The 14,949-nt window shown below is 43.0% G+C and overlaps 1 protein-coding gene across 4 annotated transcripts in view; it reads right to left on the bottom strand.

Moving 5' to 3' along the window:
- The window catches only part of LOC110535015 (transcription activator GLI3), a 175,569-nt gene that overhangs the window by 120,366 nt on the left and 40,254 nt on the right, over nt 1-14,949 (bottom strand). For all 4 annotated transcript variants that reach the window (XM_090190073.1, XM_090190076.1, XM_036935418.2 and 1 more), the window contains exon 2: nt 10,598-10,771. In XM_090190073.1, the coding sequence (XP_090046199.1) occupies nt 10,598-10,730 (133 nt within the window). In that variant the 5' untranslated portion in view covers nt 10,731-10,771. The remainder of the gene's footprint in view (nt 1-10,597; nt 10,772-14,949) is intronic.

Genomic DNA, 14,949 nt, shown 5'->3' with positions numbered 1-14,949 from the left:
GTTTCTAGAATATTTATGTTTTATACATGCTTATTCTAGTATTATAAGTTCCGATGATGCTAAGCTGATTGCCTAACTATCACCCATTCACTTAACATTGTGTGTTAGCATGCTAGCTATGGTTTTGTGACAGAATTTCAATTGTTTGGTTTTTGAATGAATCTAGCTACTTTAAGTGATCAGATATCTCTTATTACAGAGCTAAATCATAGTTATTAAGCTATATGGACACTTGTGTATATATGTTTAGTGGTACCCTTCCTGTGATGTAAATTGTCATCATTTTTGCATGGTATTGATGGCTAGCTAGGCTCGTTTTCTTGTTGCTAACTCATGAACAAGAAAGAGAAAGAAAGAAGTGAAGAGGGACACAGACCAATACATTCTGCTGGCAGGGTCAGGACACTCCTGCTTTGTTCCCCTCAGTAGGTGGGAGTCCACTGATGCATACCGACAAATGAACAGAGTAGCAAAAATAGTCAACTACTGTTTCCCTACTTTACTGCTTTATGTCTACCTTACAGACTCTCTGTCTGTCTGTGTCCTGGAATAGACTGAGAGGGACCTCCTCCTGCCTTCTGTGCAGACAGATCTCCCTCTGTGAGCAATAAGGATGTTCATTGGTTAGGGTTCATGTTCCTGACCTGGTTGACCCCTGACATCATAGGCCTCAATGCCTTTCACCACGTAATAGAAAATGACTCCATGAGCTTCAATGGAGGTAAAACTCTACTAACAGATTAAACTCAAATATATTACTACTAGATACATTAATAGAATTACCCATATGTTTGTTTTCAAGGCATTTTTCATTCCTCTTTTGCTGACCCACATTAAACAATTTTAGCATAATAGGCCAACACCAACATTTTGCAAAACACCAAGACCCAGAAACACCTCTGCCAGAAACACCTCTGCCAGATCCCTCCAAGACAGTTGACATAGATTAGGAGAGGTGGGTACTGGGCAAAACACCTCCACCTACCCCTTATGGACCAGAGAGAGAGCAAGATTATGGTGATTCAGATTCTGCATGCTACAGTTGAATACTGCTGAAGGTGGCCCCTGCTGCCCAGTAGGTGAAAGCACTGGATACTTTTTTCCAGTTTACCCAATAGGTGAAAGAGGTCCAGAGGTGGTGGATGCTGAATGGATCAGTGTGGTTCCTCCATGCAGCCAGACAGGCAGAAGGAGGCCAGGCTGGGTTGAGGTTGTTGGGCTGGGGATAGCTGAGGGCCCCTCCACCTGAGTTGTCAGCAGGCCACCCTAATCCTGTGTCTCAGGCCGCTGTGAGGCGTCCCTCCCAAGGCCTGTCGTCCCACTGCTGCAGGAAATTGCCTTCAGTGCAGAGGGCCATGAGATGGCTGGCTCACTGATAGAGTCCACAGCTTACTGCACGATTGTGTGTGTGCCTGTACGTGTGCATGTGTACAGGGCCACATCGACTTTCTGTTCATATCTCTGTATCTAACAACAGCCACCACTCAACCCATCTTACTGTAACGTTATGCTGTGTGCCTAAAACCCAGTGAGAGTGAAAAATAATAATAGAAGGTGGTCACTCCTTTTGTGTGTGTGCTTCTCTGTTCACATATCTGTGCATGTGTGTTTGCGTGGGCACGTGTATGCATCCTGCCCCCTCCATTGTGCTGTTTGACCCATGGTGTGCAGCCAGCACTCCCTCTGAGGTCCCTTATCCCCCATCAGACCCCTCTCTCATTAACCCCTGGCTGTCAGAGAGAAAGAGAAGAGAAGAGAAGAGAAGAGAAGAGAAGAGAAGAGAAGAGAAGAGAAGAGAAGAGAACCCACCTCCCTGCTTTCTACCACAGGAGCCACACTACACCTATACATCTATATAGCCCTCGCTAGCACACTCACAGTCAAAACTACTATTACAACAAGGAGACTACAAGTCTACAAACATTGTGTAAGTCTACAAGCATATTCCATCGTAGCCCCAACCATAGACATAAATCTAGCAGATCTATAAACTTCTCACAGAGAAATGGCGACACCACTACCATACTAGAGCTACCAGCCAGAAAGAGATGTACAAGTAGCCACTAAATTATTAAATAAATTATGATTACACAGGCATATTTTCATATCACCAACAGATCTCCTCACTTCTCTCTCTGATGCCATCCAGAGCTCCATCCCTCAGCAATAAAGTGTCTGGGTGTTCCCTCCTTTCAAATCAAATCAAATTGTATTTGGCACATGCACCGAATACAACAGGCGTAGACCACTGTGAAAATGCTTACTTACAAGCCCTTAACCAACAATGCAGTTTTATAGAAAACACATTTTATAAAAAGTAAAATAATAAAACAACAATATAGTGCATTCGGAAAGTATTCAGATCCCTTCCCTTTTTCCACATTTTGTTACGTTACAGCCATAATCAAATAAAAAATGTTTTTTATTATAATCTAATCAATCTACAAACAATGCCCCATAAAGACAAAGTGAAAACAAGTTTTTATACATTTTAGCAAATGTATAAAAAAAATAATGTTTTAACAGAAATAACTTATTTACATAATTATTCAGACCCTTTGCTGTGAGAGTCGAAATTGAGATTAGGTGAATCCTGTTTCCATTGATTATCCTTGAGATGTTCCTACAACTTGATTTGAGTCCACGTGGTAAATTAAATTGATTGTACATGATTTGGAAAGGCACAAACCTGTTGCCAAAAGACACCTAAAGGACTCTCAGACCATAATAAACTAGATTCTCTGGTCTGATGAAACCAAGATGGAACTCTTTGGCTAGTCAGGATTGAGGGTAAGAACGGAGCAAAGTACAGAGAGATCCTTGAACCCGATCTAACATCTCTGGAGAGACCTGAAAATAGCTGTGCAGCTGTGTCCCCATCCAACCTGACAGAGCTTGAAAGGATCTGCAGAGAAGAATGGGAGAAACTCCCTGAATGTACAGTACCAGTCAAAAGTTTGGACACACCTACTCATTCAAGGGTTTTTCTGTGTCCATACTTTTGACTGGTAAACTTTAGGCTGTAATCACTGCCAAATGTGCTTCATCAAAGTACTGAATAAAGGGTTTGAATAATTATGTGAATGTGATATTTCCATTATTATTTAAAAAATTAGCAAAAACCTGTTTTACTTTGGTATTAAGGAGTATTGTATGTAGATGGATGAAATATTTATTTTCCTCATCAATTTGATAATAAGGCTGTAGCATAACAACATTTGGAGAAAGTGAAAGGGTCTGAATACTTTCCGAATGCACTGTATATACAGGGGGTACCAGTACCGAGTCAAACTCTAGGATCAGTTGCAGAGGGAGGTGTTTAGTCCCAGATTCCTTAGCTTAGTGATGAGCTTTGAGGGCATTATGGTGTTGAATGTGGGGCTGTAGTCAATGAACAGCATTCTCACAAGTAGGTGTTCCTTTTGTCCAGGGGGGCAATGGGCATTGTGGAGTGCAATAGAGATTGCGTCATATGTGGATCTGTTGGGGGGGTTTACGAATTGGAGTGGATCTATGGTTTCTGTAATGGTGGTGTTGATGTGAGCCATGACCAGCCTTTCAAAGCACTTCATGGCTACAGACACGAGGATGTCGGTAGTCGTGTCGGTAGTCATTTAGGCAGATTACCTTGGTATTTTTTGGCACAGAGAATATGGTGATCTGCTTGAAACAAGTAGGGATTACAGACTCGCTCAGGGACAGGTTGAAAATGACAGTGAACACACTTGCCAGTTGATCAGCGCATGCTCTGAGTACACGTCCTGGTAATCCGTCTGGCCCTGCGGCCTTGTGAATGTTGACCTGTTTAAAGGTCTTATTCACATCGGCTACGGAGAGCGTGATCACAGTTGTCTGGAACAGCTGGTGCTCTCATGCATGCTTCAGTGTTGCTTGCCTCAAAGCGTGCATTGAAGTCATTTAGTTTGTCTGGTACGCTCGCGTCACTGGTCAGCTCTCGGGTGGGCTTCCCTTTGTAGTCTGTAATACTTTGCGAGCCCTGCCACATCCGACAAGTGTCAGAGCTGGTGTAGTAGGATTCAATCTTTGTCCTGTATCGACCCAATACTTGTTTGATGGTTCGTTAGATGGCATAGCATAATTTTTTATAAGCGTCCGAGTTAGAGTCCCGCTCCTTGAAAGCGGCAGCTCTACTCTTTAGCTCAGTGCGCATGTTGCCTGTAATCCATGGCTTCTGGTTGGGGTATGTACGTACGGTCACTGTGGGTACGACTTCATCAATGCACTTATTGATGAAGACGGTGACTGATGTGGTATACTCCTCAATACCATCGGATTAATCCCTGAACATATTCCATTCTTGGCTAGCAAAACAGTCCTGTAGCTTAGGATCTGCATCATCTGACCATTTCCTTATTGAGCGAGTCTCTGGTACTTCCTACTTTAGTTTTTGGTTGTAAGCAGGAATCAGGATGGTCAGATTTGCCAAATAGAGTATGGTCAGATTTGCCAAATGGAGGGTGAAGGAGAGCTTTGTACGCATCTCTGTGTGTGGCGTAAAGGTGGTCTAGAGTTTTTTTTGTTTTTACTCTGGTTGCACGTGTGAAATGCTGGTCGAAATTAGATCAAATGGATTTAAGTTTTCCTGCATTAAAGTCCCCGGCCACTAGCAGCGCCGACTCATTTCTTTAATTTATATAATGATCAAGCCACTCATAAAATCTCTTTTTTTGTTAACAAAAAATCAGACAGGTAGAGTAGTAAATCTAAAGAGAGAAAAAGTGAGAGATGAAATGTGGAGAGCAGTGATGGTGGCAGTTAGTGGATAGGGGATAGGGAAAATAGGATTTTGAATGGGAATCAATTGTTTGGTCCCCACAAGGATAGTAAAACAAATGTGTGTGTGTGTGTGCGTGCGTGTGTGAGGAGGGGGGCAGGAGGACACTTTGATGAAAGTTGATTATGAGTCCCATCAAGTGATCAATGATTTCATTAATAAGACGGATCGCAAGGCTGTCATACCACTGACAGGGTGCTGAGGGATAATCCGCTCCCCACGCTCCATTTTCCCCAACGCCAGGAAAACCGGCCTCTCTCCTCCCCTCCTCCCTGGCCCTCCATTCCTCCAATATTTCCAGACACACGGAACACCACGGAAAAGGGATGGGAGCAGAGGTGGGGGGTTTGCCTTGATGGGAGTGAGGAGGTGGGGGAGAGGGGGGCAATGAGTAAGGAATGGGGTGAGGGAGGGAGGAGAAGAAATGTGAAAATCCATTTTGAAACCCATTTTCAATTAGGGCCCACAAGCTGTTATCACAGGTGTCGCGGAATAGGGGCCCCGTAAGTGAAAATGTCTCCTATCCGTTTCTGAAATGAAACCTTATCTGAGCGGCACAAAGATGGCCGGGGACAGCGTATCTGTAAATTACTTTCCATCCCCGCTGTTAAACGGAAACTTTATTTCTGATAGATGACATCCCCCTTCTATTTACAATTGATAATTTAAATGGCTACCTAAAAAGGTGTCCCCTCACTTTTTCTTCTTTATCTCTCCCCTTCTCTCTCTGCATCTCCCCTTCTCCTCTCCTCTCTCTGAGGTTTTGTAAGTTGTTAAAGCAGTCAACAGCTCTTTTTTTTCTCCTAAACACTTTTGCCACGATCTCTGTTTGGGTTAGGGATTTCGCTGGTAACCTTCTACATGTAAGCAGAAAATTCCTTCCTCCTCAAGGCTCAACTTTGGGCCTCTGAGACTCCTGCTCCTGCCCTTCCAAGCGTGACCGTTATAAAGGGATACTTCAGGATTTTGACAATTTTATTTATTTTTTTATTTATTTATTTATTTTACCTTTATTTAACCAGGTAGGCAAGTTGAGAACAAGTTCTCATTTACAATTGCGACCTGGCCAAGATAAAGCAAAGCAGTTCGACAGATACAACAACACAGAGTTACACATGGAGTAAAACAAACATACAGTCAATAATAAAGTATAAACAAGTCTATATACAATGTGAGCAAATGAGGTGAGAAGGGAGGTAAAGGCAAAAAAGGCCTTGGTGGCAATGTAAATACAATATAGCAAGTAAAACACTGGAATGGTAGTTTTGCAATGGAAGAATGTGCAAAGTAGAAATAAAAATAATGGGGTGCAAAGGAGCAAAATAAATAAATAAATTAAATACAGTTGGGAAAGAGGTAGTTGATAGGGCTAAATTATAGGTGGGCTATGTACAGGTGCAGTAATCTGTGAGCTGCTCTGACAGTTGGTGCTTAAAGCTAGTGAGGGAGATAAGTGTTTCCAGTTTCAGAGATTTTTGTAGTTCGTTCCAGTCATTGGCAGCAGAGAACTGGAAAGAGAGGCGGCCAAAGAAAGAATTGGTTTTGGGGGTGACTAGAGAGATATACCTGCTGGAGCGTGTGCTACAGGTGGGAGATGCTATGGTGACCAGCGAGCTGAGATAAGGGGGGACTTTACCTAGCAGGGTCTTGTAGATGACATGGAGCCAGTGGGTTTGGCGACGAGTATGAAGCGAGGGCCAGCCAACGAGAGCGTACAGGTCGCAATGGTGGGTAGTATATGGGGCTTTGGTGACAAAACGGATTGCACTGTGATAGACTGCATCCAATTTGTTGAGTAGGGTATTGGAGGCTATTTTGTAAATTACATCGCCAAAGTCGAGGATTGGTAGGATGGTCAGTTTTACAAGGGTATGTTTGGCAGCATGAGTGAAGGATGCTTTGTTGCGAAATAGGAAGCCAATTCTAGATTTAACTTTGGATTGGAGATGTTTGATATGGGTCTGGAAGGAGAGTTTACAGTCTAACCAGACACCTAAGTATTTGTAGTTGTCCACGTATTCTAAGTCAGAGCCGTCCAGAGTAGTGATGTTGGACAGGCGGGTAGGTGCAGGTAGCGATCGGTTGAAGAGCATGCATTTAGTTTTACTTGTATTTAAGAGCAATTGGAGGCCACGGAAGGAGAGTTGTATGGCATTGAAGCTTGCCTGGAGGGTTGTTAACACAGTGTCCAAAGAAGGGCCGGAAGTATACAGAATGGTGTCGTCTGCGTAGAGGTGGATCAGAGACTCACCAGCAGCAAGAGCGACCTCATTGATGTATACAGAGAAGAGAGTCGGTCCAAGAATTGAACCCTGTGGCACCCCCATAGAGACTGCCAGAGGTCCGGACAACAGACCCTCCGATTTGACACACTGAACTCTATCAATGAAGCCCTTTATCTACTTTCCCAGAGTCAGATAAACTTACATATACTATATTTGTCTCTGCGTACAGTTTGAAGGAAGTTGCTAAATAGTGTTAACCCAATTGCTAACTAGCGCTAGTGCAATGACTGGAAGTCTATGGTAACTGCTAGCATGCTATAAGATATTATAGACTTCCAGTTATTGCGCTAACACTAGTTAGCGTTGACTCGCAAAATGACCTCTAATTCCTTCATACTGGATGCAGAGACTTAAAAATGGTATCCATGTTCATCTGACTCTGGGGAAGTAGATAAAGGGCTTCATTGCCAAAATCCCAAAGCACCCTTTTAAAAAGGTTCTGAGTCCTTCCTTCATAAACTATTAGGTTCACAGCAGAGGAGGCTGGTGGAGCTATATGAGGACGGGCTCATTGTAATGGTGGCTGGAATGGAATCAATGAAACGGAGTCAAACACTTTGTTTCAATGTGTTTGGTACCATTCCATTGATTTACATTCCTTGCTTTTACAATGATCCCGTACTCCTATAGCTCCTTTCGCTAACATCCTCTGGTCTACAGAAAACCCTGCTACTTTAGGGCATGCATTCCACTACAATTTCCTAAACTAGCTCGCTAACTCAAACCCTCACTTCCCCTCTCTCGCTCACTCTTTCCCTCTCTTCTAGCCCTCCCTCTCTCTCACTCCTCTTTGTCCCTCTCTTCCCTCACTTTCCTAATTCAGCAGCATCCATATAAAAAAAATCCAATGAACCAACCAACCAGAAACTTTTTTTTTCACCCTCTCTCTCCTCAATCAATAAGCAGGGGCCTTTCCCTCCCTTCTTTTCTAGTTTTTTTTTATTAGCAAATTATCCCATGACGACAGGATTTATTCAGCCAAGAGCATGGACATCTTTTTTTGGAAGGCCCGGGGAAACAACAAAAGAATCAGGAGACTTTGTGGTCCACCTGCCTGGAGAATGATGAGGGTGGGGGGAGGTCTCCCCATTGCCCCTCTTAAAGAACACCAATCACAGCATTGTTGTGGCTCAGTCGGCCCTTTTGAGCTGTCAGGCCAGGGGAGCGGGCAAAAAGATGAATAGTACACGGGATGAAGCCACCATTTAGCCAACCATGTGGGAACGCTAGCTAGCTAGCTCCCCCTCCAAGACTGCACATTACAAAGCCAAGCAAGCTCTCTCAACTCCGACAAAACTTACATACAAGAATAAGAGAGGAAGAGAGAGGAGTGCACGTTGGCAGAAAAGAGAGGGTAGTAGGATACATAAAAGTGAGAGAAAAGAGAGGGTGAGAGAAAAGAAAATAATGAAGGAGCAAAGAAAGGACAGAAAGGAAGAAACTAAAGTTTTCCACTGTTCTGATTTTTATTGAGTTAGGGAACTGTCCAGGACATATGTACACACACGATTACATAGTGTATGTGTAATATAAGTACTGTGTTTTTTACTTATGTCATCTATACACAATATAAAGAACCAAAACATTCTAATCTTTAGAAAGAAAAAAGTTATATTTATGTCTTTGTTCTTTGTGTTCTGGAATTAGATTTGGGAGAGTGGTTAGTAACGTCATGAAGTCAATTTTGTCACAAAAAAAACATAATTTAATCAAATTATAACCTCCAGGACTTGACAACATTTGAATCAATTAAGTCCCCCAAAAACGTGGACTTAGACACAAAGCCTATCAGGCGAGGTTTTCCAGAAAATTATTTCCATATGCCTTAATCACAAACAAAACCAAAACACGCAATCGTGTAGTAATTGTATTGCAACAGAAAACACTTCAGAGAGACCAAAGCTAAACAGCCCATAAGTCCACCAATAACTGCTCCTCAATTAATTGTTTAACTTTTTGCTAGCTTTTACTTCTTCAGTTCTAATCGTAGCATGCTGTGGTGGATGGGTGTCCTACAGGGTTTCCCCTGTGTGGGTTCAGGGGCCACTCCTCTGCAGCATGATGGGGGAAATATTCACCTGGGCCTTCCTGAGAAGAGCCAGCCACTGGGGTTCCACAGCTGCTCACAATTACCTTTTGTTTGTATGGGGAAGGAGAGGGGACAGGGGGGCTACAGAGGTTAAAGTTGACAGGGGTGTAAGGTTACACCTGATAAGATGTTATGAGTTCTGGGGCAACTTGGAGAATGTGCTGTCATTAGAACCTGCTCAAAAAATGTGTAAGCTATCTCTTTCTCTGTGGATAAGTATCATCCCTCATTCCTCCTATCTTTCTTTCTCTCTCTCTCCTATGATCTTGGATAAGAATAGTATTTTTTGTTTCCCTACTCTTTAACCCCAGGTATGGCCCCTTGTGTAAGTTCAGATCATTGCGGGAGTACCTTTCCAAGACAAACGTTACGTTGTTAGTAGGAGTAATTACCAGAGCATTACAAAGAAAAATGCACAATCACCAGAGCCAAATTACATCCATGCATTTTCCACACCGCAAACATATTTTTATCTTCCCCCCTTAATTAATAAAATAGTGTTGCCATATGGGAATGAGTAAGAGAGACAGTGTTCCCAAGACGGATCGAGATGCATTCCCCCCTACACGCCACCCCCACCCCACTCAACTTCCTGCAATAACTCCCATATATATATATATATATGAGAGAGAGAGAGAGAGAGGGAGAGAAAAAGTGAGAGATTGAGACAGTGAGTGTGAGAGAGAGACCCTCTGAGTCATTAACCTTCTCCTGGAGTGTTTGAAGGCTTCTGCCGTGGACCTGGAATGATTACATTTGACATGCTACAAATCAGATGGAAACCCAGGGCGACAGAGGGCTTCCTTTACCTCTCTCTCTCCGCTGACACCCCTAAGTCTACTACTCCCCCATCCCCCCGCACACCTCTTACCAACTCAAATCAAATAAAAAAACATAACTCTTCCAGCTGCAGCTAATGACCACAGCTGCAACTTAAGTCATGGTCATTTGTCCTCTGGGTTTGTTATGACTTTTGTCTGGCAGTCCCAGTCACTCCTGGAGAAAAAAATATTTTGCTTTCGAATATTCTTCATTTCTGCAGCTGTGTTGTGAGGGCCAAAAGACTGAACAATGAACATCTTTTGTTGTGTATTCAAGATGTTGCATATACGATTGTTGTATATGAACTCAACTTTCTCCAAAAGGGCCTGACCTTGTTTTCAACATTACACATGATTGAGTTTGTAAGAACATGATCCCTTCACATCTTGCATTCCACTACAAACAGCATCCTAAATGAAGAAACACCAATATCTTAACTTTATGACCAAACCATTCAACTCCTTACAACTTCCTGTTCGGAGTCAGACAAGACAAGAAATCGACAGGAGAGAGATGGAAGGGACCAGTGAGGAAGAGAACAAGAGAGGGGACCAGAGAGGGTAAGGAAGGAAAGAAGAGGAGGTAAAAGCTGGAAACAATCCTTACCATTGGATGTAGTGCTGGAGGCCACAGCCTTCTCGCTGATGTCGGCGGACGTGGACAAGCCCTTGGTTGCCACGATGGTCTCCACCTTCTTCTTCTTCTCAGCTGCAGAACTGGCCTGGGACTGGGTTTCCATGGCGACAGCTCATTCCTCAGCACCTCACGGAGACAGGACACCTGGGGGGTAGGGAAAAAGGTGTCCAAGAAGATGTCAACAAGAGCAGACCTACAGTAAAATGTCCCATTGCAGAGCTTTATTAGAGCAAACTGTCATGCTACAGACTTTCCTAACATTATCTCCAGATGCATTGGTCTTCCAGCGATGATTGTCCAAGGAGTGTCTATCATAGTAAAACTCTTAACACTCTTAACACTTGTTTCGTTTAAAGCTTCAAGAAATTGTTAAACTGACCCAATTTTTAACAAGACAAAGTGCAATTAAGTGTAAAGACATCGTTGTTGAATTGCTCGAAAGGTTAATGTCACACTCTCTCAACAATAGAGATGCAACAGTATCCCACTGTGCAAAAACAGGTTGAATCAACACTGTTGCCACGTCACCTCAACCCCAAAATTCTGTGATGACATTGAATCAATATGGAAAACTAACTGGATTTGCAAAAAGTCAACAACTTAAGGGCATTTCGTATTTTTTTCATCCAATATTTAACCAAAATCTAATGACATGGTGACAACCAAATGTCAATTAAAAACTAGACTTTGAACTGACATCTGTGCCCAGTGGGATGGCTCCACCTCTTTAGAAACAGACTGTATGAAAGCATGAAATCTAAAAGTCTTCAAGAAAACAATCCCATGGAACTGGCGCTTCATGTTTTCTGACCTCTGACCTCCATACCATAAGGAAGTCCTTCCAGTCAATCCCCTTTTATCCCTGGCCACAGAGAGGGCCATGGGTCAATCCACCAGCTACACTCGGTTTATTTTCACTCATAATTGTTATGTTTGATCTTCCCACTGCACCCAATGCACTCAATGCACTCAATGCACCCAATGGGCCTTATAGCATGAATCTTCCAACCGGGATTCCTGTAAAAACCTGGGAATTTTGATAAAGTTAAGATCATTTTGCAATCTCACAAATGGGACAGCTAGCTAACTTCTCATCTCACCCAATTTTGAACTATGACATAGTAAACTTACGGTAATGTGGGGGAATTAAGTTCTATACATTTTATTTCAAAGTATATTAGTTAAAGACGTTGCTGTTCAGTAAGCTCAGGTTATACTGTATCTTACTTAGAGTACATGGAAGTGAAGGTTGTGGATAGGTACGTACGGATAATTCCTCCTCTTCAAGAGAGAAAGAAGAAACCTTCAGGGGATACTACAGAGAGAGAAACATTCACAGCCTCAAACAATTAAGGCTCGTCTGTGGTGCTTTTGGGAATATCATGGTGCCTGGCAATTTTTCCTTCTCTCAAAGAACAAACATTGTTTCGGTTAATGCTGTCTCTCCGTTTTGAAGGGCAAATCTGGGTTTGGTACATTGATTTTGGGACTAGAATCTCAGATTGCCCCTAAGAGATTCAGCCAACAGTCTATAGTAGCAAACCGTCTCAGTTCAGTTCAGAACCTATATTTGGGTCAAGTCATCCCTGAACCCAGCCATGGAGACAGCAACCAAACATGCTAAACCACAACATAAAATATGGGATCATTTAAATCCACTGCAAGCCCTTCACTTAGATCCCGAAACACACCATTGTTCAAGGATAATTGCTGGAAATATTTAGTCTGTGCAACATTTCTTTCAAATAGAGTCCTAATTGCCAAACGATACTATTTAATTGCCTTCCATCCCATAAACACTAGCAGATTAGAAAGAGGGGAGTTGGTGAATAGGGCTGAAATGCACAGGGCTGATGTTGAATTTACAGGAGAAGTGGATGGTGTTACCAAAACTCTCCTAAGAGGGCGGTGTAGAGGGGAATGGGGGGGGCAACTTCAGACAAACAAGGTGCGCTTTGTTTGTTTTTTTCCCAACCCTCCTTTGCCGTCCATTCTAAGCCGACAACAACATCTGTAAGCAATCGTTAATTGCCACCCCCCAAAAAACAAAACAAAGCACAATTACTCCCCGACCAATCAAGACAGAATTAAACAAACTCTTCCTCTAATCAGTCCCACATGAATGCATGTGTACCATGTCACTCCAGACCTAATTTCTATCTTTCTATAACAGATCTCATCTCAAATCACTGGTATGCGTTTGATGAGTGTTTGAGTTTTGGGGTTAGTTTCAGAACTTTTTTCAATTTTTGTAGAACAACAAGAGTGAGTGAGTGTGTATGTGTGAGTTCCTGAGCACTCGATCGATTCAGGTCCTGGGTTGAGAGAGACACCAAGCCACTCACCCACTTTCATTGGCCTGCAACCATAGAAACTCAAATGTGAGGCACTCCTCGACTGACATTCTGTCTCTGGCAGAGGGGAGATCAGACAAAGGTTTTTTTTCTGCCCTCTTTTAAATTGCACCGTTCTGACAATTGAACTCCTTGCAAAAGTGAAGAAGAAGGAGAAACTTGTTTACACCCTCGACCCTCCGGTGCTTTTTGCCGGTGTTTGCGTGTGTCCCTGCGTGGGTGCGAGGTGCGTGCCAGCGTAAGTATGCGTGCGTTGGCTCCCTTCCTTGTTTGAACCTCTAAACCTCTCTACCTCCCTCCCCCCAGGTGAGTCAGAAAAAGTTGGAAGGAAGGAGGGATATTCAGATTCAGAAGATAAATATATTGGGGGAGGAGTGCGGGGTGAGGAGAAAAACAGGGCCATACACATTCCATTGGTAGAACAAATATTCACAGCTCCTGGCCACTCAAGTGTGGCTGACCACCCTTTTGTGTTGTGAAGCATTCAGAGCAGTCCATGGTTTTAGAGACAGCAATTAAAAGCAGGACCTTTTCACCCATAATCCCTCTGACCTGGACACCACTGCTACACCCAATCACACCATCCTACAAGTGTTCCTCTCTCTCGGTCTGTCTCTTTCTCTCATTCTTTTTATCTTTTAACCTTCTCTTTCCACTTCTTGGTTACTTTTATCAGTCTTCGCAGTCAAGCAATGCAAAGTTGATAGATGGTGCCGAAGAACATGGCTGACATTTTACATTCTCCCAACCAATTGTGCTATTTTTTTTTTTTAATTATGCGTTTTGTGTAACCTATTTTTTTTACTTATTGTGTACATAATGTTGCTGCTACCGTCTCTTATGACTGAAAATAACTTCTGGACATCAGAAAAGCGATTACTCACCGCGGACTGGAAGAAACTTTTTCCTTTAACGAGTCTGACGAGAAGGAAAGCATTCACTGGTACAAGCCACGTCTTTTGCGTGAAGAAAAGACGCCGGAAAATAGGCCGCAGATCGGGCATCCTTCTGAAAATACTGGAGGCGAGCGAGTAAACTCCCACTGCCTTCCATTCTTCTCGCTAACATGCAATCATTAAATAAAAGGGATGAACTACGATTCAGATTATCCTACCAACGGGACATTATAAACGGACAATATAGAGCTAGGGAGATTTTCCATGCACCGGCAGAACAGAGACGCTACCTCTGGTAAGACGAGGAGTGTCTCTTTATTGTCAATAACAGCTGGTGCGCAATGTCTAATATTAAAGAAGTCTCAAGGTATTGCTCACCTGAGGTGGAGTACCTTATAATAAACTGTAGACCACACTATCTACCAAGAGAGTTCTCATCTGAATTATTCATAGCCGTCTATTTACCACCATAAACCGAAGCTGGCACTAAGAATGCTCTCAACCAACTCTATAAGGCCATAAGCAAAGAAGAAAATGCTCATCCAGTGGTAGCACTCCTAGTGACCGGGGACTTTAATGCAGGCAATCTTCAATCAGTTTTACCAGCATGTCGAATGTGCAACAAGGGGGGAAAAAAAATCCTAGACCACCTTGCCCTCCATTTGGCAAATATGACCATAATTATATCCTCCTGATTCCTGTTTACAAGCAAAAACTAAAGCAGGAAGTACCAGTGACTCGCTCAATACGGAAGTGGTCAGATGATGTGAATGCTACACTACAGGAATGTTTTGCTAACACAGACTGGAATATGTTCTGGGATTCATCCAATGGCATTGATGAAAACACCACCTCAGTCATTGGCTTCATTAATAAGCGCATTGATGACGTCACCCCCACAGTGACTGTACGAACATATCCCAACCAGAAGCCATGGATTACAGGCAACATCTGCATCGAGCTAAAGGCTAGAGCTGCCGCTTTCAAGGAGCAGGAGAATAATCCGGACGCTGATAAGAAATCCTGCTATGCCCTCAGACAAACCATCAAACAAGCAAAGCGTCAATACAGG

Source organism: Oncorhynchus mykiss, chromosome 11 (assembly GCF_057628025.1).
Source record: "Oncorhynchus mykiss isolate SJ-2025 chromosome 11, ASM5762802v1, whole genome shotgun sequence".
Lineage (NCBI taxonomy): Eukaryota > Metazoa > Chordata > Actinopteri > Salmoniformes > Salmonidae > Oncorhynchus > Oncorhynchus mykiss.
This window is presented reverse-complemented; position numbering and strand designations above follow the sequence as displayed.